We start from the raw sequence: 26,919 nt of genomic DNA on the forward strand, positions 1-26,919 counted from the left end.
GTCATCCCCATTAAACCTCAGGCCTGACTCCTGCTAGTTAAGATCTCTGTCACCAAGCTGCACCCTACCACCCTGCACCCCAAACACTGTGGTCAGTTTTCTAATCTGCACCAGAAAGTATCAGATTGCTGCTACTGGCCCTGTGTGATGGTATACACCTTTATTTCCAACACTGGGGAGGCAACCTACATAGTGAGTTCCAGGCCAGCCAGTGCTACGTAGTAAGATCCTGTCTCAGCACCCTGTCCTTCCCAAAGAGAGAGAAGACAAAGAAAAGATAGCAAGGACTTGAGCTCTTGGTGAGCACCAGCTTGCTCTGCCTGCTACAGCCTAAAGTTACTCTGAAAGAAAGGAGAGCAAGATGTGACTTTGATTTTATTTTTAAAAAATTATTTATTTTTATGTGTATGAGTGTTTTGCCTGTCTGCATGTTTGTGCAATGCCTGCAGAGGCCAGAAGAGGTCGTTGGATCCTCTGGAACTGGAGTGAGCCTCTCTGTGCATGCTGGGAATTGAACATGGGTCCTCTGGAAAGAGCAGCCATTACCATTGATCTCTTATCCACTGAGCCATCTCTCCAGTCCCTAGTTATGCTCTTAGTCCCTCTCAGAGGCTTCTGATGATTCTTTGGGACTCTGTTCACGTAGCAATATTGAGTGTGCACATACTGATCAAAGGGATCATGACCTTTCAGAGTCTCACATTTAAAAGCTAATATCTACCCACAGTAAATCACATTATTGTAATCTGAGAGTCTTGTGATTAGATCCTTAGAGAATATAAATGAGTTAGACAGTCTCTGTCTTCTAGGACTTAAGATTCAAAATGTTAATAATATACTGAAGTAAGTGTGTGTGTGTGTGTGTGTGTGTGTGTGTGTGTATGCACATGCACAAGAACTGGCATACACATGAGCAGTCAGCATGTTGGATCATGTTTTAAGCATGTGATTTATGAGTTTTTTATGTGGATGATTTTATTAGAGAAAGTGATTGTTAGAAGCTCCTGCTGAGGAATAAGGAGCGTTCTCAGCTAAAGTGTAGTGGGTTGGCTTAGCCCACGTGAGCACTGTCTCGTCTGTAATGTTGCTCACGCGATGGCATGCCACTCTACCCTGACTTGTATAGGTATGGTTTGGTGTGCTTCTTGTTCTTCAGTCCTTCCGAGAATGAATAAGACATGGCAGTCTTGCCAAATGCATAAAGGCTTTGTGGTTTTGGTTAGCATGAGGAATAGTTTTTCCCTTGTTACAAGTATCCAAGCTGCCCTGTCTCCAACATGCAGGTTTTCAGTCCCCTGACAGTCTGCCAGGCTAGCATGAACAATCTTTCTTCTGTAGAGTAGCCATACTCATGATGCGTAGCTGAAGCAAACATCCCCTCCCTGCTATGAATCATGGAGACTCAAGCAAGCACAACAAGCAGCAGTTCCTGTTAGGCATACACATGAACTTTGGACCTCAGAGAACATGTCAGTCCTGCCTTAACAAGTAAGGGTGGAGGCTGCTCTTCGAGCTATGTGCACTTGCTCTCCAGCTAGGATGGAGGATCCACACTGCAGGCTCCTGTCCCCCTGGTGCCTCTCCCTCCCACTTGACTATTCTGTTGTAAAGGATCTTTGTGTCTTGGAGTGACTACTGATTTCCTTGGTGCAATGACTGTCTGGAGAGGTATAGGCCTTGATAGGCTGACTGGGACTCTTTAACCTTTGTGCCACTGTCGTCTCTTTGTCCCTTCAGTGTTGCTGGGCAGTACCTTTATTTATTTATTTAGATAGGTGTGTGTGCGTGTGTGCGTGCGTGTGTGTGTGTATGATGTTCATAGTGATTGCTCTTATGATGGTCAGAGGACAACTTGTGGAAGTTGTCCTTCTACCATGTAGGTCCTGGGCATTGGTCTCCAGTTGTCAGGCCTGGCTGTAAGAGCCTGTATCTACTGAGCAACCTCACTGGCTCCTGCACAGTTAGTTTCTCCCGCTACCTTGGGAACGAATATGTAAGACTGTAGGGATTTTGCTTTGTGGCTGTGAACTCCAGTCTTAACTCATTTTGTAGTCTGTCTCAACTATCAGTTGGTGAAAAAAAATCAGCAAATGCTCTCAGAATGTACAGAAAACAATCACTGGTCATTGTCTCGGTTCTTGCAGGAATGGTGCATAGCACTTGCTAGACGCACTAGAGAACCCAATTCACTTTTTGCAACAACTGCCTTATGATGTTAAGACCCAAGTCTCAGATAGGACTAGGTTTGACGAGGACTACTCTAGAGTTTCTGTCATGTTTGGGAGAAGAAAATTTGATTCCAGTCAGTATTCCAAGTGTCTGATAATTGGTCGCTTCTTACTGTTCAGTACTCAGGTCAAAATCAGTCATGACTTGCTGAGCAGAGAAAAGCACACTTTGGGTTCTCTTGGTTGCTTGCAGTGCTGTGCTGTACTACAGGCTGCACCGTCACACTGTATTATGATTACTTTCTTACCCACTATAGACAGGGCCATCATTTGATCATACTCTCTTGATTCACTTGGGTGGAGAGTGTAAACCAAGTGACTGTCCAGCCTCTCAAAGTCTGTCCAAACAGTGTTGTGGGATCAATCTCCAAGATGGCGTCTGATGACTCTGACCTCTGGTATTTGTGCCATTGTGTGGGTCTCTGGATGTGGTGGAAGTGTTGGAGCATGGCTTCTGAGAGTAGGTCATAAAGCCTAACAGCCTCTTTGGAGCTGCCATGTTGTGAGGACATTCAAACAACTCTGCGGAGAGGCCCATGGACCCTCCAACAGTGCCGTAGCTCATTAGCTTATTCAGGACAGACCCTGTCCTTTGTTGTCCTATGAGACTTTGACACAAAACACTACATAACCAGTTTTGAATTCCTGATAGTAGAAGCTGTGAGGTGATAAATAAATGTTCATATTTAGGCAATTGTGTTTCGGGGTAACTTGATAGGCAGGCAGCAACCGTAATACAGGTATTATCAGACTATAGTCTTTGACATATAATGGTTGTTTACACTCCATATGTGAGCAGTAAGAGTTGTGCTAGCTAGTTTTATGTCAGTGTAACATAAGCTAGAGTTATTTGAAAGGAGGGAACCTTAGCTGAGACAATGCCTTTATAAGATCCAGCTGTAAGGCATTTACACACTATACTTTGCAGTTAGATGCACGCCTCCTTCATGATCTTGCCATAATCCAGATTTAATACTCACCAAACCCGCCCTACCACCTTGTCATTTGGGACTCCAAACTGAGGCAGGAGGATCTGAGGACAGCCTGAATTCCATGGTGGGATCCTATCTGAAAAACCAAAACACAACCGAAAGAATATATGCCAGGTCAGAGCAAAGACTCACAGTGAGTCCTGTAATATGAACCACGGCTATTCTGTCCATAGGCACATAGCCATCATCTGCAATGAAAATGCCATTAAACAGGACGGTGACTCCTAACTCCAGCCATTCCTGTGGCCCTCAGACAGGGCAGCAGATTTGTTGACAGAAGCTGTAGATACAGACATTAAAAAGGATTCTTCTTCCTCCAGAGGGGAAGGGAAGAAGATCTGCCCTTCACCTGTTTCTCAGTGAATCTCTCTCAAGTCTTGGCTGCCTTTCCCACTCACGGACTGAGTCCTGAGGTGTCACTTCTGTTCTTGCCTTACTGTATAGTGTCCCATCTCTGTAGAACAGAGAACCACCTGTTACATTGTCGGGGCACAGCAAGCATATACTGAGGGATCAAGAGAGTGCTTCCAGGAGACTGCATTCTTTTGAAGCAGCGTGGGACATCTATGAAAGCCTAAAGGCCAGAAGGCTTGGGAACTGGCTGCAGATTGGACTCCCCTCTGCTCCTCGCTGCAGGCTGGTGCTGATGAATTGCTCCCTAGATCATCTGCCTTCTGCCAGTGGCTATCTTTGCATGTCACTGTATCCCTGCCTTTGCCATCATTCTGCCTGTAAACAATCAGGAAATTTCTCACAAATTGTTGAGAACAGTCTCTCCCTTTACCTGATGAACACAGATGACATCAAGTAGACTCATCAGTCCCAGAGGGCTGCATCAGAGTCTCAACATGAAACCTGCCCTTGGGCCCTGTGTGCAGGAAGGCCACATCTTAGGTGGCTAGCACCTGTCTCAACCTGGGTATCTCCACAAGGTAGAAAATAAATACCAAAAGGCATATTGATTTATGCTTTTTAGAAATCGATAGTCTCATTGAAAGCCGACCCTGTCAAGTTGTTGACCTGCAATGACTTTTCCCTAACCACACTGAGCAGGTCCCACTGGTCTCTTTGGTGATATGCCTCACTCTTGCCATACAGTGTACTGGCCCTGGGTCTCTCTGCAACAGGGTTCTCTGAAGGTAGAGGGACTGTGACCATTCAGCATGACCGTGCTGTAGAGGAATGCTGAGGTAGAACATATGGTGGGTGTCACAGTTTAGGAGATGGCTCAGAAACACTATATAATCGATCTATGAGTTGTGACCTCCCCTTGGGAAAGGTTGAGGTCTGGTCCATGCAAAACTGAACTCAGCATTGAAGAAAACAAGTTTGGTCTTTTCTTTTATCCTCTTCCTCTCTCTTTTTCATGCCTACGAAACCAACTGCAACTCATTGCTTCTGTGAGCCTACACTTGTTCCAGCAGCCCAGTCTGTGGTCAGGTGTGTAGCTGCACCATGTTTGAATGGACTCCTTCATATTCATGGCTTTGATTTTGGACCACACTCAGTCAGCTGCACATTAGCATCGTGTCTGCCAGTTTATTGTGTTTGTTGTCATCAAAATACAGCACTTGAGCTTTTTTTTTTTTTTTTTTTGTTTTTGTTTTTTTTTTGTTTGTTTGTTTTTTCGAGACGGGGTTTCTCTGTGGTTTTTGGAGCCTGTCCTGGAACTAGCTCTTGTAGACCTGGCTGGTCTCGAACTCACAGAGATCCGCCTGCCTCTGCCTCCCGAGTGCTGGGATTAAAAGCTCTTTTCAATCCAGTGAACTTCAAAAATTTCTGCTGATTGTTCTGTTGTACATCTGGCCTCTCTGTATCTAGGGTTCATCCCAGTCAGAGCCATTCTCACTCACTTTTCAGAAGAGCCCCACATACCTTAAGGAGCTTAACTTCTTGTCTGAACTGTGGCCTCTGAACCAGGTCACACAGATCCCTCCAGTGATGTGCCTTATACTTTGTCCACGAAGCTGCTGGGGCTGGTGACAAGGAGCATCTTGAGTCTGCTTAGCAGAGTGAACGGTCTTTTCATTATCTGCTTTGATGCCTCTGTATGTTATTCCTTTGATGTGGACTCCTAATTGAATCATCAACATTTTTATACAGGTGCACATCATTAGTGTGCTCTTCAGGACTGAGGACAGCAGGGTCATCTCAGGCAGAAAGATATCCCTGAACTGCTTTGTGGTGCCCCGAGAACTCTTCTCATAGAAGTCATTCATTTGCTTCAAGGGTCTGTGGTGTCTCTTAGGGTGCCAGTCACTTCTTCATCGGGCACAACACTAAGGCCTCTGTAGACATTCCCCACTGGCTGTATTGTACAGTGTCAGTCTTGAGTGGCACTCTCCAGGAATCACAAAACTTGGGTCTGACTCATACTTCTGGTTTCCACAAGACAGTGGTGATTGATCTGAGCAATGTTGAAAATGAATGTGTGTGCGGGTGTAATTTTATCCAAAGTCATGGTTCTTGTCCAACAGGCTCATCTCATTGTCTGAGAAGATGACTTCTGAGTTGAACAAGTTTCTCGTGGTAGGAGGAACCAATTGGTTGGTACTTTTCTTTGTCTGCTGGTAGTATGCCCATAGTAGGCTTTACATCCCACACAAGCTCAGAGCATGGAAGATGGGAGTGCTGTCACTTCCACACCGCACAGCTACTGCTGCACTGTGCCTGCTGCCATTCGAGGATGACAACTCCACCTGTGGGCAGGAGGTTTTGTCTAGGTAATTGGTTTTTTATTGTTTTTGTTTTGTTTTTCAAGACAGGGTTTCTTTGTGTAACAGTCCAAGCTGTCCTTGAACTAGCTCTTGTAGACCAGGTTGGCCTCGAACTCACAGAGATCTGCCTGCCTCTGCCTCCCGAGTGCTGGGATTAAAGGCGTGTGCCACCACTGCCCAGCTCTAGGTAACTGTTTTTAATAACCAGTGCTGAGCTTTGTGACTGCATCAAGTGCTCCGGCCCTGGGTGATGAATCCCACCTAAGGCTAGAAGATGAGGAAGATTGTTTGCAAAGCCCCATCAGTGTGCAATCTGAGAAGTATGGGGATGTGTTCTGCCCCAGGAAGGCAGTGGTGTAGGTTGACTTTCTTAGCATGGGAGAATGGCATGCTAGAGGAAATGGATCTGATCATTTGTGTGTCACATGAACCAACACTGTAAGTCAGAAGTTGTTGAAAGTAGCTTTATGGTAGAAAATCACACATTTGTTGGGCTTTTTTTTCTTTATTTCTAATATGAATTGTGCAGAATTGTCATTTTCCTTGAGAGCATGTGAAGAACCCAACAAACGCTCAGGTCCTGTAACGCTGCACCAACCAGATGTCTTCCCTTAACCTCAGGAGGAGGCAGGGACTTGAGTGGGATGCCATATTTCCATCCAGCTGTGTTTGAAGGATGTTCTTCATGAGCTGTGAGCTTTGCCCTTTGTTTGGCTGCTCTTTCCTGCGGAATTTGAACCTGGTACAGGAGCGACTGCCTCAGACCGCAGGCCTTTTCTTATTTTGAACTTCCATGTCTAAGTATTCCATTTTGTTGTTTTTTTCTTTCCTATTATATGTAAAGGACCAGGGGTCTTAGGGACTTGTAGTCTAGTTGAACCTTTTTGCATTCTCTCCCTGATGGAAAGCTTAACCAGACAACAGCTTGGTCTTCCTGCTATTGGCCCAGATAGTGTCAGGTGTTCAGTCTCCATGTGTGCCATACCTTGTGATAGTAATGAGATCCCAACAGCTCTGTCCTGAGGATTTCCTTTAAGTGCAAGGCGCTGAGCTGATAAGTTCCTCCTTTCACAGGCGATTCAAAAGGAGCTCAGGCTCCCATGGTGCGCTTCTGTGTGATCCACTGTGCCAGCACCTGCCAGATTTGCATTGGCTGCATTGCTGTGTCAGCTGAACATGCTGTCAGGCGATTTTCCTTTCCACGAAGAGTGATGCTGATTGTCCACTGTATAGAGGTGGCTGTTTGGCACTTCATAGCTTTTGGTGTTAATGGAAGAGGGTCTTATTACGTGCCATTTCTTGGTGTGTTGTGAGCTGCCTGTCCACTGTCTACTGAAATAGTCTGTCTGATGCCTCCACACACTCTGAGGTGTGTGGGCCCTGAAAGGCTGGGGGATGGGCTAGGGATGCAGTGGGAGGGCACCAGGTGCAGAACAATGACTTCTAAATTATGTCCTGAGCTGCCAGCCACATGAGTGCTGCATGGCCTCATTACCACATGAAGTGCCACAGAAGGACCCTTTCATTTCCTCCTAGTGCCTGTGTTTTCCAGACTTATTGGAGGGAGCAAGGAGGGAAAGCTCTGCTTCCCCCCCCCCAACCCCCCCCAGTTAACAACGAGGCACAAAGTGCTGGCAGAAGGAACCTCACAGTGTGCCCTGGGGCTATTTTTGATGACTGCAAATGGCTGTGACTCACTGAGAGTATGCCCAGCAGATGATGGTTTCCACCCCACCCCCACCCCCAAAATGAGCAGGCAGCCTGTCCTTTGTACATCTCCTCACCTCATCCAGCTTCTGCCGCTGCAGTTCACGGATGTGTCCCCAGCAGCCGGCCTGCAGGCCTGACTGTCTCTGACAGTGGTTTTTACCATATATGGCCATCAGTGCTCTGGGGCTGACAGCTGGCCAGGATAATTTCCTCCCTTTGCTTTGATTGGCTGCACAGCTGCTTGGAGAATGATGGGATCTGAAAGTGTGTGGTGAGAAGCCACCTAGTCCAGGCAAGGAATGTTTAACTCTTTGCTGGGTTCCTGGATATCGTAAGGTCCTCACTGAGCACACCAATCGCTGCTCCCAGACTAAGTCCTCGGTGTGGAATGAACACATTTTTGCAATGTCATCTACACATGCAGCAAACTGTTCTTGGCAAGTTGAAGATCCTTGCCGCTTGGGTATAGAGACCGTAGAGTTCGGGGAAGACTGAGCTGGGGTGCGTGTTTGCTGGTGGTAAGTGGGTTTCATCTGGAAGAACTGAGTCCTGCATAAGTGACACCTGCCACTGAGTTGAGTCTGCACTCCACTCCTCTACCTGGTTCACAAGACACAAACTGTGCTGCAGCTCCATTTGCTCACTAGGACAGATTAGACAACTGCTTCCTCTTTAATGGTGGGACACCCTCTATAGTGCACTTAGATCTATACTCCTGTTCTTTTAATCTGAAAAGCTGGTTTGACTATATTCTACCCAATCATGGTTTTGACTATATTCTGCCCGATCATGGTTCTTGATTTTTGTCTGATCTCAGCTCAGAGGTGTCACATGAAAGTATGATGATCAGAAGTATTGGATTTTTACTTTGTAAATTTTTTCTCAAGTCATTTAAGAAATACTGCGTTGGCCATTGTGGTTAGGATTGGCACACACCTTTAATCCCAGCACTGAGACAGAGGCAGGCAGATCTCTGAGTTTGAGGCCAGCCTAGTCTAAATACTGAGTTCCAGCCAGCTAAGGTTACATAGTGATACCCTGTCTCAATAAACTAAATCCCTACCCTCCACAAAGGAAATCCAATTTCCATTTTGCTGTTTTGTATTTTTTGAAAGCAGAGAGGATACTGATTGTTATGAAGCTAGGAAAGAACTCCTGGGGGCTGGTGGGAGCCCCAAACAGGTTCAGTTTGGGGCTTTTATTGTTCTGTTGCTATAGGGATTGCATTTAGGACTGTGTGTCTGTCCATTATTCTACCACTGAACTACATCCCAGTGTGGCTTATTTGAATAAGAACATGTTAACTTTTTCACTCTTTTTTGCCTTCTGATGAAATATTCATAGTTTTATAGTAATATCTCTCAAGTTCTCAGTGGGCTTTACTTTAGGTCTGATCTATATTAAATCCAGTACTGGGGCAGCAAGATGCCTCAGCAGACAAAGGTAATTGCTGTCTAAGTTTAATCCTAGAATATCTTTAAAGTGAAAAGAGAGAAGCTTCTCCACAGACTTGCCCTCTAACTGCCACATGAGTGATGTAGCATGTACGTGACCTCCACCATACACACACACAGTAATAAATTTAAAAATTATTTTGAAACATGGGCGTGGTGGCATACACCTTTAATCCTAGCACTTGGGAAGTAGAGTAAGGCAGATCTCTGAATTCCAAGCCAGCCTGGATACTATATAAGAGGCCCCGCCTCACAAAAAAGAAAGTTGTTGAGCCCAGCTCTTGAGGCAGCCTGTGATGCAAAGGTTACCTGTGTGCCATAGGCACAGTCTGTTTTCCCTCAGACCACACCTCCCCTGGCAGACTTTGCTGCTGGCTTATTTTACCTCACAGCGTAACTCAGTCTGTTTGACTCCAGAACACGCCCACATACCTGAAGGCTGGTGTTTCTGTTCTCTTAAAACAAAACTTCTCCTTGTGTTTCATCAGCAAGTCGCCCATGGTGTGCAGCTAGTCCCTGTGGAGCAGCTGAGCGCACAGATCCTAGCAGAATATGTACGCCGTAAATAATTCTCTCTTAGAAAAATGAAGCTGGAGAAGGCAGCAGCTTCAGCAGATGCCCTTTCCTGACTCCTTTGAACCCTGCTCCTGTGAATGGAGCCCTTATGCTTTACTGAAACTTTCCTTTACTTTCAAGCACGGGTTTGATTCCATTCTCCCTGCTGAAGTTCACCAGTTCTCAGTCTATTGACCCAAAGCTGGAAAGGAATTGTTACTGAAATATGGGCACATCAAATGGGTTTGTCCTCATTTTTTCCTTAAATAAAAAGCAAACATTGGAAAGACTGAGCTGCTCTTCCCGAGGCGGCTTCCCTTCTCTAGTCTGGAGTGCGGCTCACTGGACCCTCACATTTGCCTGGCCAGACCCAGTTTGGAACAGAGGCCTAGCTAGGAAGTTGGAAAGGACACCAAAGTGAGGCATCTGCCCAACTTGATAGGAGACGAACAGGAAGCAGAGGTTGGGGTTATGTAGTAAGTTTCAGGATAGACGCTAGGAGGAAGTGTGCAGCTGCCTTGAGTGTCTCAAGGGAATATTTGAGACTGATGTCCCATGTGCCACTGCCACTTTGCCATTGGAGTAGTTACTACCTTTGCAAAGGTATGTGTTACTTAGGAACAGGTTAACAAATGCTACGTGTTTCTGTGCCGGAAGGGGCCGGTGGGTGACGACTGCTCATTGGTCCTTTCTAGCAGCAGTTTCATTGTGTCTGATTGACTGTTGAGCACACAGTGTGAGGAATTGCTCTTTTGTGCATGATCTTGTATAAACCACACAGGACACATTACAAGCTTTAGGGTCCATGAGGGTGAAAATGCTCCAGGTCCATCTCTCCGCAGAGTGGCATCCCTGTATAATAATGTCCGTGGGAAATTTGCTGTATGTTGTAGCATTTAGTGTTTGATCTCACAGTGTGACCTTAGCACATGTAGCACATACTGCCTAAGATGGAAGTGTGAGGCAGATGTTTTCTCTTGGGATCGGTGGTCATACCATTGTAACCAGAGGTTTACATTTAAAGAGGAATGCTTTTGCAAATCAGTTCAGTTCAAAAAAAAAAAATTTTTTTTTTTTTCAGTTTTTCGAGACAGGGTTTCTCTGTGTAACTTTGGATCCTTTCCTAGAACTCACTCTGTAGACCAGGCTGGCCTTGAACTCAGAGATCCACCTGCTTCTGCCTCCCAAGTGATGGGATTAAAAGCTTCCTCTACCATGCTGGCAAAACATTCTTTTTTTAAAGGCCTATTATATAGAGTTTTATGTTTTTGTTTTTTTTTAATTTTATTTATTATGTGTACAGCATTTCTTCCATGTGTGCCCGCAAGCCAGAAGGGGGCGCCAGGTCTCATTATAGATGGCTATGAGCCACCATGTGGTTGCTGGGAATTGAACTCAGGACCTCTGGAAGAGCAGTCAGTGCTCTTAACCACTGAGCCATCTCTCCAGCCCCCTAGAGTTTTATGTTTACTGATGCTACCATTTTCCCCCATTCTCTTCCACCCTCCCCATGCCTGTGGCAGGACTTGCTGCCTAATTGAATATTTTGTTAAGAAGTGTGAGCTCTGTCCAGAGGCTGAATCTTATTTACACTTGCTTGAAATTTTAAAGTCTTGCCCCAAACCCAAAGCTGGCAACAACTTTTTGCCAGGCTGGGGGTTGCTGGCTGGAATGTGCTCAAAGTTGTCACCTTTGGCTCAGGCCAGCCACGTGGAAACTGTGCCCTTACACCTCTGCCTTGTGCCAGCTGTCTGCACACTTCAAAGGCTGAATTTTCCCTTGGGCTCATGTTGCTTGGCTCGGAACAGGCCACTTATCTGTCAGGTACTGAGGAGAGGATGCCAGGGTCCTGACCCATTTCAGCACTGTCTCGTGAGCTTATGAGGCAGGACCTGGAGCAGAGTCTCTAGAAACCTGTGTGTTGGTTTTGACAGTTATTGAGTTTACTCTGGGTAATCTCAACCACTTGGGGTTGTGGTTGGGGAGGCACAATGAAGCCACTCTGTGACATGTGACCAGACAACTAAGTAGGAAGTAAATGAATTAAAACCTTATTGAAGGCTCAGAACACAAAAAACTGCAGTTTCTGTACTAGAAAAGGAGCGATGCTGGGTGGTGTGGTATGCATGCCTGGGATACATCAAGCCCCAGGACAGCCAGCTGCACAGTGAGACACTGTCTCAATGAAACAAGCAAATAAAGCAAAATTAGCGATATTTGCTATCTGGGTCAATGAAATGGCAGGTGAAAGTGCTTACTATGCAAGCCTGGCACCCTTAGTTAAGTCCCCAGAATCCACAGTGCTGTTCTGTGACCTCCATGGCATGTGTACTCACTTGTGCACAAACGAGAAATAAATTTTTAAAAAGAAAAGTAGTGAAACCCAGGATGAAGCAAAGTTAGTAAAATGAAATCATTTAATATAGAACATTGGAAAATTGCAGAGGCCCTTAAAATGTCTGTTTTTAGTCAACAAAAGATACTGAAAAACTGGTATTAAATTTATAAGCTTTCCAGCTGTGCTATTATTGACACGTGCTGCTGAGGGGCAGGTATGCGTGGCATCCTGGAGTGTCTAGCAGACCCACAGAGCAGTCACACTTCCTCGGCTGTTCACTGGATGACAAATGAATATGTGTCTTGGGTGAATGAGAACTCTGTGCCTCTCAGTCTTTCTCAGTGATGTCTTCTCATCCTTACAAGTTTAGCTCATTGTCACAGTTACCAAAATATTCCATCTACAGTATTGTGTTTGTTTGTTTACTTGTTTTTTAGGGGACAAAAATGTACCAAGTGCACATGTAGGGGCCAGAAGATAGTTTGCTGGAAGGAGTCAGTTCCATTTGGGTTCTGGAAATTGAACTCAGGTCATCAGGCTTGGCATCTTGTTGGGCCCCATCATCACAGTCTTAATAGTGGTTTAAAAGTGTGATTGTGCTTCAGTTTTAATTATATTTGGAGGTTATAAATCCTGAGAACAAGGTAGCTGCCATTCTGTACGCAGTGTGTCAGATGGTCAGTGTGCACCCAGAATGCCATTTCCTGGCTATGTTCATGCTTGTACTTGTCTCTCTGTGTGTAATCAGTTCACTCTGTGCAGCGCTGCAGTGTGACGCTGCTTCATTTGTTAGCAGGATTTACGGTGACATCACCGTAGGCAGAGGAAGCAGCTGCTTACAGAGTATCCGTTTTTATTAACTCCGTGTTTCTGATGGCTGGCTGCCAGTGCTTGCAAGGCTACTGTCGCGCCCTTTGCATAGCCCATGTCCTGGTGGGAATTTTCTTTCCCTATTCAAGCCTAGTATGGATGGCCAGTGACATTTAAGATAACTGCCTCTTGGGTACTGTGCCTCCATTTATTTAGAGAGAGAGAATAATTTAGTTCCCATACACACTCCGAAACATTATCTATCACCATTACCTGTTGTTGTTGTTGCTCGTTTGTTTTAGTTGGTGTTTCTGTTGGCTGGCCTATAGCTCGCTCTGTAGATCAGGCTGGCCCTTGAACTCACAGAGATTCATTCACCTCTACCTTCAGAGTGCTGGTATTAAAGGTGTGATCCACCAGGCTCTGTTTATTGTTATTTGGTTCCAATAGAAAGGAAGTATGTGGAAGTTGCCCTTTTAGCAGTAGGCACGTTTCTGGGAAAATAGAGCATGATGTTCTGATGCTGTGGGCTTGCCATATTGGTCTCATCTCTGTTTTTTGATTTTGAAGACAGGGTTTCTCTAGTTTTGGAGCCTGTCCTGAAACTAGCTCTTTATACCAGGCTGGCCTTGAACTCACAGAGATCCACCTGTTTCTGCCTCCAGAGTGCTGGGATTAAAGGCGTGAGCCACCACTCACTGGCCTCCTCTCTATCTTGGAAGAAAAGTACAACAGCTGTAGGTGGAAAACCACCTGTCCTTTTCCTCATCAGAGAGGATCTTCTCACATCTGCTCATTTGTTTCTGTTTTTAAATTGTTTTCTTTTGTCAGGCAGTGTTCATACACATTTCCATTTTTCTATGTGTGTTTGTGGGCATGAAACTTTCATGTAAATGTTTGTTCCCATGGTTGAGGACAGTGAAATGACTCTTAACTTCTGCCACTATTAGCAGTGCTGCCATAGGGAATCTTCTTCATATAAACAATATAGGAACATTTCCCCCACCGAGATTATTTAGAAAGTGACACTTTTGGGGAAATGTCATCAGTGTACCTGTCACTATTACAGAAGAAGTATAACAAGACATTCCTCCTGCACTTCTGTTTAGACTCTTTCAGTTATGTTATTTGTAATAGATGTCAAGTAGTGCCTCATTATTTTTAATTTATTGTGTGTGTGTTGGTATGCATGTGCATTTGAAGATTCCCATGGTGGATAGAGTGTGTGTGGGATTCTCTGTAGCTGGAATAACGGTTGGTTGTGAGCTGCCCAACATTGATACTGGGGACTGAACACAAGTCTTACGGGAGAGCAGCAAGGGTCCTTAGCCACTGTGCAGTCTCTCAGTCCTTGTCATTTTAATTGGCAGTTCTCTTGTTACCAGAGAGAGAAACAGGTTATCTTCTTGGTTCCTGGGTTTCCCCCATGTGAACCCTCTGCTCATATCATCTCCTGTTCTGTCTGTGATAACTCAGTGGCTGTGCTGTTGTGTCTCCTCTGCTTTCAAGCTTGTCTTTTTCCTTGGCCTATATATGTGTGTTCTCTTGTTTTGAGACAGGGTCTTTGTAGCCAGGCTGGTCTCAAACTCACATACCTCTTGCTCATTTTCCCTAGTCCTGGGATTACAGGCATGAACCACCATATTTTAGAATATCCTACCCTTCCTTTCTCCCTCCCTCCCTCCCTTCCTTCCATGTTACTTATTTATTTTTATATGTATGAGGATTTTGCCGCCTGCATATGTGCCTGCCTTGTGTCCTCAGAGGCCAGAGATGGCACTAGCTCCTCTGGATTTGAAGTTACAGATGACTGTGAGCTGCTGTGTCAGTGGTGGGAAACAAATCCTGGTCCTATGGAGGAGCTAGCTGGTGCTCCTCACTGCTGAGCCATCTCTCCAGCCCCTGTTTCTTTTTTAAAGACTGTGTGGTGTGCGTGGATATTTGAGTGCTCATGTTTCTGGCTGTACTCTGTCTGGGCTTCCCTTTCTGCATGTCCTTCCGAGGCAGTGTCAGTGACATTCCCCTTTCTGTTCTTTGGAAAGCTGTTTTGGACAATATTTTTCACAGGATCTCACTGTGTAGTCCCTGTTGGCCTGGAACTTCCTTTCCAGTGGTATTTCAAGTTTGTTGTATTTTTGTCTGTTTTTGTTTTGTTTTAATAGAGTAAGTTTTGACAGGTTACATTTGTGTGTGTATAAGATTGTTTCCTCTGGAGTTGTTGCTTCGGGGTCCCACCCTGTCAGTTGTGCTCCTCCTGTTCTGGTGTTTATTGTGCCTTCTTTGATCTCCTGGCTGCTCTGATATTTTACCCAGATCACCATAATGTAGTTGTCTCAATTGGCCCCAAATTGTTAGATTGTCTGTTAGATTCTAACACATAACATATGTGCTTTGTGGTAACTTTGAACAGCATCCTTTTCTTAGTGGAATATGGAACTAGGTGGGAAAGTCCCGCGCCTGGTGTGAACTAGACTAGCTGGCGTTTCTATTGATGGAGGTGTTACAACCTCACCCTTTAGCCCCTGTGCAGTAGCTCCAGCTTTCCTTAACAGTGTCTGTCATTTCCGAAGCAGTCACCATATATACTTTAGTAGCTTGTTCTCTTACACTTGGGGACTGGAGAAGTGGATTAGCAATTGAGAGCTTGCACTGCTCTCTCAGAGGACCCAAGTTCAGTTTCCAGCACATAGCTACCTATAACTCTAGCTCCAAGGGGATTCAGTACCCCGGACCTCCATAGGCATGGCACCCCTGTACACATAAACCCCATAGTTTAGAATAAAGTAAACTTTTAAAAAGTAATACCAAAGGGCCCCCTTATCCCAGTAAAACTCGTCTACAGCAATGTGGCTGCTATAGAATTATATTTTGGGGAAAAGACATGAATTCTCCTTGCTGTTTTTCTTTTTTTTTTTTTTTCTTTTTCTTTTTTTTTTCCAAGACAGGGTCTTTTCTTTGTGGCCTTGGCTGTCCTGGAACACACTTTGTAGGCTAGACTGGCCTCGAATTCAGAAATCCACCTGCCTCTGCCTCCCAAGTACTGAGATTAAAGGTGTGCACCAGCTGTCTTTGCTATTTTTAATGCAGACAAAATATTTTGGTTCCAGAACTTTGAGTCCTTGTAATGTGACAGAGTGCCATTAGTAGTGACTGTTCTAGAGTGGAAATGGTTGGTTCTCACTGGTTGGCACTGAGCAAGAAGAACATGATCATACACAGACAGCAGCGACTGGGCAGTGATGGTGAGCATGTGCTGATGGTGTCCATATCACCATGTCACATAATGGTTTATCTCTTCTTTCAGACGGGGCGAATTGACAAATCCTATCCTACGGTATGTGGCCACACTGGGCCAGTGCTGGACATAGACTGGTGTCCACATAACGACCAGGTTATTGCCAGTGGTTCAGAGGACTGCACTGTTATGGTAAGTTCCAAGATCCATGGCACTGGGACTCACTTCTTGCTTCCAGTGCTATATACACACATGTACAGGGCTTAAAAAGTAGGCATCCTAGCCGAGTGACTACATTGGATTATACATTAAGGCTTAATGACAGGTAGCCTTTACAAGCTCTGTATCAACAAGTTGTACTGTTCTTTGTTCTTTTCTGTCTGAGGGGATGACGACCTGCCCATTGACAATTGATATCTGTAGGAAAGATTTCGATGCAAGTAAGATGATTTTCTAATCATTTTGTTAATGACATTTAACTGAACACCCCTACCAAAAAATAAATAAATAAATAAACAAACAAACAAATAAATAGTGAAAAAAGTACTCTCTTAAACTTTGTGTTCCAGGACAGCAAGATGCCAAAAGTTGTGCAGATAAAGTATAATAACAACAATTATTGGGGACAATGGGAACATAGCAAGGGCTGGTTTCCAAGTTGATGTTGGAAAGTATTTTTCACATGCTGCTATTTTAACCTTTATTTTATGTGTATAGGTGTTTCGCCTGTGTGCATTGGAATTTGTACACCCTGTAAATACAGCACTCATATTGGCAAAAGAGGGCATTGGAACTGGAGTTAGCAAGTCTTTGTGAGCTGCCATGTGGGAGCTTGAACCCAGGTCCTTTCTAAGCGCAGCCAGTGCTTTTAATCACCGAGCCATCTCTCTGGCCCATAAAGTTTATTTTGAAGATCTTTCTTGCTAGTGGCCCATTCTGGTGTTGAAACTCCCTAGGCTTCGGTGATCCTCCTGCCTCAGCTTCCCAATCACGTCCACAAGACGCCTTTTAGGATACAGCTTCCTGCTCCTCAGTGTGCACTATCTATCCCTCTAGTAGGATTATTAACTTGGATCACTTCTCAGTGTGTGCTGGCTAGTTTTCTGACAACTAAATACAAACTAGAGTCATTTAGGAAGAGAGACCCTCAATTGAGAAAATGTTCCCACTAGATTGGCCTATGGGCAAGCCTTTTTGGGGGCATTTTCTTAACTAATGATTGATACGAGAGGGCCCAACTCACTGTGGGCAGTGACACCCTGGGTGGTGGTCCTGGGTGCAAGCCAAGCAGAATAAGCCAGTAAGCAGTACCCCCACCCCTACCCCCACGGCCTCTGCATCAGCTCCTGCCTCCAGGTGCTTGCCCTGCCCCCCCTCAGTGATGGATGGTGATGCGGAACTGTGATGCTGAATTCATTCCTTTCTTCCCTAGCTTGCTTTTGGTCATGATATTTATCACAGCAATAAAAACCCTAAGACAACACTTTCCCATGATATATCAACAAGGTTAGATATGACTACCTCAATGTTCTGTAGTCTACTTTAGGCAAAGCATGGAGAACCATACTCCTTCCATTTTCTTTCTGTTGTCTGTTGCTTAGGATGCTTTATTAACTAAAATAATGTACGCAAGCAAATCAGTTCCTGAACTACATTGTTTAAACATTTTCCTACCTTTCTCGTGGGCTTTTGGCAGCTAAAAGCATATTGGGCATGCTGCCAGTAAAGGAGTCAGTCCTTTTGTGTGTGCTTCTAGACTGATGGCCAGTGACTGTGGATATGTTAGCTACTGGAAGGGAACACAGGTTAGGCCTGCTGCCAGAGCATATAGCTGAGAGTCCTGACTGCTGTGAGGAAGCCGGTTTTATCTGTTTCCTCATTGCCAACCTTGCCAATCCTGTTATCCTTTAATACAACAGCTTCCATAAAACACCGGTATTGAAAGAGGTGGTGCCGAAGGGAATGGAGTGGGCCAGGTGATTTCTTACTCTGCCACCTTACGTGCCCTCCCCACACACCCGCTGCTCTGTGAGTGATGGCCTTCAGATCACTCGTGTATCTTTATTTAGGATGCTGCTCGCTCACACATGCTTCTCTAAATGCCAGATCAGTGTTGCATAGAATGCTAATATTTGGGGCTGGAGAGATGGCTCAGTGGTTAAGGCACTGCCTGCTCTTCCAGAGGTCCTGAGTTCAATTCCCAGCAACCATGTGGTGACTCACAGCCATCTGTAATGAGTTCTGGTGCCCTCTTCTGGCGTGCAGGCATACACGCAGGCAGAACATTGTATACATATTGAATAAATAAATCTTAAAAAAAAAAAAAAAGAATGCCAATGTTTGGTTTGTACTTTTCAACTGTCTGTTTTTTGCTGACTGTGTCCTTCGGGAGCAGTTCAGGGGCTCCAGCCTGAGTTTCCTGAAAATGTGAAGTTAGATCTCAGAGTCAACACAGGTCCAGTCCCTTGTAGTTCTGTCCTCTTGGGTTTGCACAACTGTTAGAGCTTCATTCCTACAGATAGCGAATCATTAAAGGAGCACAGAGTGGCTCTCATAGCTGCTTCTGTTCTGTTTTTGAGTTTGAGCCAAATTTTGCCCAGTGCAGCTCACCTGCTTTCTGTTCAGTTACCTGGTATTCTGGATTGCATAGGAAAGGGAGTGTGGGCAACTACCTGATTCTTCAGTTTACTCTGTTTCCAAGGTGACAAGTTAACACTCTGTCATCCTCAGAAAATGAAGTTTTTTCTTCACTTCATTTGAACTAATGAACTTGAACGTATTTGATCACTTTCAAAAACTGCCATGTCAAGCCGGGCGATGGTGGCGCACGCCTTTAATCCCAGCACTCGGGAGGCAGAGGCAGGCGGATCTCTGTGAGTTCGAGACCAGCCTGGTCTACAGGCTAGTTCCAGGACAGGCTCCAAAGCCACAGAGAAACCCTGTCTCGAAAAACCAAAAAAAAAAAAAAAAAAAAAAAAAAAAAACTGCCATGTCTCCATGCTCAGCCTGCCCTGTATTCTCTGAGATCTGAAACGGTTGTGTTGTCTTTGATTGCTCCTCACTGTGGTTCGTTCAAGGGTCTCAAGCTCACCTTGGGCATCTCTGCCAGACATTGACTGACCATTTCTATTACACCCTGGTTTCTTCGAATGAAAAGTAATGTTTCTACATCATGGTCTGGGTGCTAGAGGTAATTGTGATTGTTGCTCGTTCTTAGTTATCTAGGGCAGCAGTTCTCAACCTAACTAACGCTGCTACCCTTTAATACAGTTCTTCATATTGTGATAACCCCCACCATAAAATTATTTTTGTGGCTTCTTTATAACTATAATTTGGCTACTGTTAAGAATTATAATGTAGTTAGGTGGTGGTGGTGCACACCTTTAATCCCAGCCCTCAGAAGGCAGAGACAGGTGGATCTCTGAGAGTTCAAGACCAGCTTGATCTACAGAGTGAGTTTCAGGACTGGCTCTATAGCTACTGAGAAACCCTGTCTCAAACCCACCCCGCTGTAGTGAGGAGGTGAGCAGGCCTGCTCGGCTTCTGCATGGCTAGCTTTGCCCCTGAAATAACAACACACAAAGTGTATTCTTTTAAACACTGCCTGGCCCATTATATCTAGCCTCTTCTTGGCTAACTCTCATATCTTGCTTAACCCATATTTAGTAATCTGTGTAGCTTCACCGGGAAAGATTCAGCATGTCTGACCTGGTGGCTGGATCCATGGCATCTGCCCAACTATGCTTTATTTCTCCCAGCATTCTGTTCTGTTTTTCCCCCTGCCTACCTAATTTTCTGTCCTATCAAAGGGCCAAGGCAGTCTCTTTATTAACCAATGAAAATAATACATAGACAGAAGACCCACCTACTTCACCCCCCCAAAAGAATTATAATGTAAATAGTGTGCTTTTTAAGATAAAAATAAAAAATTTATGTGTATGAGTGCTTTATCTACATGTATGTGTGTAGGGTCTTTTGAAACTGGATTTATAGGTAGTTTGGGGCTACCTTGTGGGTACAGGATTTGAACACCGATCCTCTGAAAAAGGAGCCAGTGCTCTTAACTAAGGAGCCATCTCTCCAGCCCCAGACAGTAGTTTATAAGGAGGCCAGTAGCTTTTAAAGCCATGCTGTTGCTTTTTCCACCCGTTTACTAAAGATGTTCAGGCCTGGTGTGAAATCAGATTGACACCTGTTACCTCAGCACTCTGGAGGCCGAGACAGGAAGTTCATAAGTTTGAGAGCATCCTGGGTTGTCCCATCAATAAAAAAAAAAAAAGTAGTCATCCCTCAGGATTGGTTCAGGAGCTACCATTGGCCCAGAATCTAGAATGCACAGATGTTTGGTCATCTGTATTAAATATCTGGTGTTGCATACATCCATTGTACACAGATCTTGTGTGCAGAAGAAATCTTTATCTCCCCCAGTCTCTCTCTCTCTCATACACACACACACACACACACACACACACACACACACACGACCCACAGGTGAAGATCTAGCTGGGTATTGTTTGATTTTCTTTTGATAAATGGTGTTGCTGTGGAAATCAGATATTAACTTTCTTTTCCTTATCAGTCATTCCTTTTGCTTAGTTATAAGTTTTTTGTTGTTTTATTTGGTTTTGGTTTTGGTTTTTCAAGACAGGGTTTCTCAGGAGCTATGGAGCCAGTCCTAGAACTCGCTCTGTAGACCAGGCTGGCCTCAAACTCACAGAGATCCACCTGTCTCTGTCTCCCGAGTGCTGAGATTAAAGGTATGTACCCCCACTGCCCGGCTACTTATAAGGTTTTTTTTCTTTGTTGTTGGTAATTCAGAATCAATGCTCCTAAATATATGGTGTGATATATTAATATATAGTCCAAGTCTCTAAATTTTTTTTTAGATTTATTTATTTTATTTGTATGAAGGTTTGGCCTGCATGAACATATGTTTACTACTTGTATTTCTGGTTCCCAAAGAGGCTAGAAAAGGGCATTGGATCCCCTGGAACTGGAGCTACAGATTTTTTTGTTTGTTTGTTTTTAGGTGTTTTTTGTTTTTGTTTTTGTCAGGGGGCCGTGAGTTGTTGTTAGTGGTGCTGTTTGTTTGTTTGTTTTTATTTCCCTGGTTTTTCGAGACAGGGTTTCTTTGTATAACAATCCTAACTGTCCTAGACCCTACTTTGTAGACCAGAGTGGCCTCAAACTCATGAAGATCTGCCTGCCTCTGCCTCTCAAATACTGGGATTAAAGGCGTGTGCCACCATCACCTACAGATATTTATGTTATGATCTGTCACATGGGTGCTGGGAACAGAACTCAGTCTGCAAGAGCAGCCAGTGTTCTTAACTGCTGAGCCATATCTTCAGCCCCATAGTTTCAAGTCATCTCTCCAACCCCAGAAAATTACTCCAAATTATCAGGATTGTGTGCATGTGTGTGTGTGTGAAATAGGGTCTTGCATTATAGCCCAGACTTACCTCAAGCCAGCAATGTTCTTGCCTCGGTGTGCAAAGTGCCAAAACTGTAGGTGTGCCCACCACACACCATTTGGAAGCTCCTATGACCTGTTCCTGTCTTCAGTATTTGTCAGTTTGTCCAGACTTTTTTGCTGTATTTTAAGACACTCATTGTGTAGCCTTCTGGCCTGGAATTTCTGTATAGACCAAGATGGGCTGGAATTCACAGATCCATTTCCTTCTGTTTCCTGGGTAGGATTTGTATACCTGGGTTTTGCTCTGGGCCTTTTCTTCCTTCTTTAGACTGTAGGTCTTACTGATGTTTCTTCCATGCTATTTACTTTGGAGAACTTTTCCTTTTGTGTATAGTACTTGTTCGATTTGGCTTAGTGCCAAGTCCTACAGTCTTTGCCTTTTTCAGCTTGGCAGTTGAACTACAGACTTTGGATGAGGAACATGACCCTTCAGTGCTGGTGACCTCATGGAGGCTTGTCTGCCCAGTTGACCTGAGGGTAGGCAATGGTGGTCCAAGTCTTCGGGTAGACCAGATGTCCATCTGGTCTTCCCCTTGATACTGCACTTAGAAAGTACCCATCCTATGGCACAGTTAACAGGAAGACAGCACATGTGCTGTCAGCACCCAGCCCGTTACTCATCATGAGCCACTAAGATAGACCAGGTGGTTTCCTATGGAGACATCCAGGACCAGCTTCAGCACTTGGAAAGAACTGGTGATGGGCAGGAGGCTGTTTTCAGCTCATTACAAAGAGCAGCTTCTTGGGATGCTACAGCCACACAGCAGGTGGTGGGGAAGGTGCTCTCCAGTGCCAGTGCTCTTAGACTTTCCTCAGACGGCCTCCCACCTCTTTACAATTGCTGGGGCTAGGCTACCATCTTCCCCTGGGCCTCTTGGGTGGCTGCTTTTATTTGGAGTACCTTATTGGTTTGTTTATGTTTATGCTTATGAGTTTATGTGCGCCATGTGCCTGCGAGAACCACAGATACCAGATATACCATTGGATCCTTTAGGACTGGAGTTAAAAAAGGTTGTGAGCCACATTGTGGGTGCTTAGAATTGAACCTAGGTTTTCTACAAGAATAGCCAATGCTCTTAATTTTTGAGCCGTCTCTCCAGTATGCCCCCTCCTTTATTTTTTTTTTTTTTTTTTTTTTTTTTTAAAGATGCCATTCTTTTTTTTTTTTTTTTTTTTTTAAATATTTATTTATTTATTTATTTATTATGTATACAGTATTCTTTCTGCATGTATGCCTGAAGGCCAGAAGAGGGCACCAGATCTCATTTCAGATGGTTGTGAGCCACCATGTGGTTGCTGGGAATTGAACTCAGGACCTTTGGAAGAGCAGGCAATGCTCTTAACCACTGAGCCATCTCTCCAGCCCCCCCTCCTTTATTTTTAAAGTGATATTTTTTTAATTTCTAATTTTTTTTGGATTTTTTTTTTTTTTTTTTTTAATTTTTCGAGACAGGGTTTCTCCGTAGCTTTTGGTTCCTGTCCTGGAACTAGCTCTTGTAGACCAGGCTGGCCTCAAACTCACAGAGATCCGCCTGCCTCTGCCTCCCGAGTGCTGGGATTAAAGGCGTGCGCCACCGGGTTTATCTTTTAAATTTTCAGTTTTGATTTATCTTTTTTCTTAATGTCTTTTTAATTTTATTTTGAAATAGCATGCCACTTTTTTATTAACTTTTAAAGTATGTCTTTTTAGCATGCTCTTAAAATTACTTTTTTTTCTTAGGTTTATTTTTTTTTAATATTTATTTATTTTTTTATTATGTATACAATATTCTGTCTGTGTGTATGCCTGCAGGCCAGAAGAGGGCACCAAACCTCATTACAGATGGTTGTGAGCCACCATGTGGTTGCTGGGAATTGAACTCAGGACCTTCGGAAGAGCAGGCATTGCTCTTAACCTCTGAGCCATCTCTCCAGCCCCTTTTCTTAGGTTTATATATTTTACATTTGTGGATATTTTATTGTGTGTCGTCTGTGCATCAAGTATGTGCCTGGTGCCCATGGAAGTCAGAAGAGGGCATCAGATCCCCTAGAACTGGTGTTAGATAAGTTTGTGAGCTACCATGTGGGTGCTGGAAATAGAACCTGGGTCCTCCAACAACAAGAGCTCTTAACTACTGAGCCATCTCTCTCACGCCACTCTCATCACGGGAGTGGGAGCGCACGTGTGTTCGTGGAAGAGTGCTCACACTGAAGTTTTGTGTGAGTTTAGTTTGAAGTTTCCAGAAGGTGGTTTGCTTTGGCCTGTGCTCTCACAAAACATGTTTATGGAGGTTTGCTTTCCTGGCCTGCCTTTTGTTTGGCCTCTCTCATTCCTTTGCTATTCCCACCCCACCCCCGTTTCCTGCCTGCTCCAGTGGGGTCAACCATTCCCTCTGGGTTCTTTCTCTTCCATTGGCCTTTCTTGTCAAGGAAAAGAAGTCCTTGCTGGTGGGGTTTGAGAGCACTAGGTCCAGGGTGTATTTGACTCTCCAGGCCTTGGGGTGGGGGTAGGGGTCTCCCATGATCAGCTGCTGCTAAGACAGGCAAACCCCTCTTGGTTGCCAGAGTGTGTTCATAGCCTGCTGTGTCAGGTCAGGGAAGAAGTGTGCTCTGTCACTGGGATTTTGAGTCCTCATCTGTCCCTGAGTGCTTTGGTCTGTTACTTGCTCTGTGTATTTGAGGTTTGGGAACACCCCAATACCAGCTGTTATTCAGACCACTCTCTTCCCAGAATCCTCTGATGCTGCCCCATCTTGGCAGAGCAAACACTTTTTTAATTAAATAGTGTTCTAGGCTAAATCTCCCTAATTTTCCTAAACTCTTAAGTACGGGCCTGCCACTTAGATCATGCTTGAATCACTCAGTGACTCTAAGTTGTGTGTTCTGACAGACTTGTTGAAGTTCAGAGCTGAGCAGCTGAAGTGACCTTTATAAGCACGTCTGCTCATCCCCATCTGTCGTGACAACTTCCCTCCACCTCTGTGCTAAGGGTAGTAGCTGGAGACTTTCACACAAACACACAAACAAACAGAAGAGCCCTGCATGGGTTATTGGCAGTGGCGGTGGCCCCACAGCCTCAGGTATTAGCAGTGTGCCCAGCCGAGAAGTTCCCAGACTCTCAGCTTCCACCTCACATAGCCAGTGGGGTGCTGTGTGAGAGGGTCAGGCAGAACTGGAAGATTGTGAGGCCTGCTGTGGTGACTTTGGGTATGTGCTGTGGATCCATGGCCGAAAGGACACCTTCAGCTGATGTTCTGTAGGGGGACAGCAGAGCCGGTTCCTCCATGCCTGTGAGAGGATAAGCCTAAATTTAAAAACTGCTTTTGAATTATTTACACCCATTGAGTTGTGATCATGGGTTTGTTCATTTGTCAGCTGCCTCGCCTGAAGCAGCATCTCTCCAGTGTTAGGACAGGAAAGGCCAATATCCGTTATCTATTTATAGCTTTGAACTTAGGGTTCTCCTGCTTCTATCTCCCAAATGCTAGATTATAGGTGTGGCCACCATGCCTGGCTTTTCCATCTTTTATTTGTTTGTTTTATGTTTTACTTGTTGTGTGGAGTGGCATGTGCCAGTCAGAGGACATCTTTTTGGAACTGGTTCTCTTTCTACCTTGTTGAGGCTGGGTCCCCTGTGCCGTGCGCTGTGTAGTCAGGGTTAGGTGATCCCCAGGCAGCCCTCCTGTCCACCTCCTTCTCCTGGTAGGGGTACTAATGCTGCAGCTGCACACCACCATGTCCATTTTTTTCACATGGCTTTCAGGGATTGAACCCTGCCATCAGCTTGTACAGAAATCACTTTCACCCACTGAGCCATCTCGCCCAGCCCCACTTCCCATCTTTTAAGGCTGTGTGTGTGTGTGTGTGTGTGTGTGTGTGTGTGTGTGTGTGTGTATTGGTATTTCGAGACAGGGTTTCTCAGTATAGCCCTAGCTGTCCTTGAACTCACAAAGATCACCTGCCTCTGCCTTCCAAGTGCTGGATTTAAAGGCACCCAGCAAAATTGTGTCTTGGTGTTTTGTCTGCGTGTGTATGGGTGTCAGATCCCTTACAACTGGAATTACAGACAGTGTGAGCTACCATGTAGGTGCTGGGAATTGAACCTAAGCCCTCTGGAAGAGCAGCCAGTGCTTTTAATTGCTGAGCCTTCTCTCCAGACCCTAAAGGCAACTTAAAAGTGGAGTCCAGTGGACAGCTTGCATTTTAGGTCCTGCTGTATGGAACAGTGTTTAACACTAACAAATAGCAGGTGAATTCTCTTTCCAGAAGCTGCCTTTGCCCTTTGCCAGTCCAGGGTTTTATATTGTGCTTTCTGTTCCTTGGCGATAACTTCATACAGAGAGTTTTTGAGATTGTGGTTTCTAAATATTTTACTTGGAGGAATTTTAGCCCCAGTAAATGGCAGTGATTGAAATAATTCCAAGAACAGTCAAGTTAGGTTCATGCCTGCTGTTGGCTACCCATGTCTGTAGAGCGGTGCTCAGATAGAAGTGTAAAAGCTGTAGTTCCAATAGGGGAGGGGATGTGCATAGCAGTGTCCCCCAGAGTCTGGGAGATGAAAAGGTAACCCTTAGCTGTCTCCAGCTATCACATCCTAAACAGCGGCAGATTATTTATTTTTGGCGAATGTTTTCACCCCTCTTCCCAGATCAGTCTTTAGCCTATAGAAATGAACAGAAGTAGGCACTGCACCATGTTTGTTTGCGCTTTTATCACAGATTTTCCAGCAAACTTTATTTCTTGGAGTAGAAGTGGAAGCCGTGATGTGGCATGTCCTGTGGTGTGTCTGGTGCACAGATTGCTCTGGGTTGTTGATCCTTTGCCTTTGGCAGCTCCAGACTTAATTCCAGGCTCAGCTTGCTCTCCAGAAAATGCTGAGGCTCCACACTCTGCCTCACACAGGGCCCTCCAAGCTGCTATAGCAAATCCCTCACCTGGTGTCTTGAGAGACCATCTCAACTTCATGTTCCCTTGAAATCAGTGTCTTTGGCTTTTTAAAAACACGGCCTTTGGCAAGGAAAGCACTCCCGCAGTGTAGCTCTAGTGCCTCACCAGCAGCAGGCTCCCAGAGGGCAATCAAGATAGGAGAGTGGGGTCTGCAAACAGTCTGTGTGTTTGAAATTTGTGCCATGTTTGGAAATAAAACTGTTAAACCAATTGCATTTATACTTCAGAGGAGCCCGGCTCCTCCCTGCCTGGCTCCGTTGAACTGCCTCCCTTGCTGTCCTCTTGCTTTCAAATGAGCAAAGGACACAGTTGTCACAAACACATGCTTGAGTAGTTTCTTCAGAACCTTGGTGGTTTTCAATGATTGACACCCGCTTTCATCTGGGAGCCCTTTGGAGCTCATTGTCTTGCTTTCCTTTCTTTTGGAACAAAACATTGCTGTGGTAATGTGTTGTCCAGTAGAACTTTTCTGTGGTAA

At 44.9% G+C, this 26,919-nt stretch overlaps 1 protein-coding gene across 2 annotated transcripts in view; it reads left to right on the top strand.

Annotated features, from left to right (window-relative positions):
- Coro1c (coronin 1C) overlaps positions 1-26,919 on the top strand; it is a 73,368-nt gene that overhangs the window by 29,081 nt on the left and 17,368 nt on the right. For both annotated transcript variants that reach the window (XM_041648328.1, XM_041648329.1), the window contains exon 3: positions 16,109-16,231. In XM_041648328.1, the coding sequence (XP_041504262.1) occupies positions 16,109-16,231 (123 nt within the window). The remainder of the gene's footprint in view (positions 1-16,108; positions 16,232-26,919) is intronic.

Source organism: Microtus oregoni, unplaced genomic scaffold (assembly GCF_018167655.1).
Source record: "Microtus oregoni isolate MIOR12 unplaced genomic scaffold, Mior012 000003F_ref0000135, whole genome shotgun sequence".
NCBI classification, from domain to species: Eukaryota; Metazoa; Chordata; class Mammalia; order Rodentia; family Cricetidae; genus Microtus; species Microtus oregoni.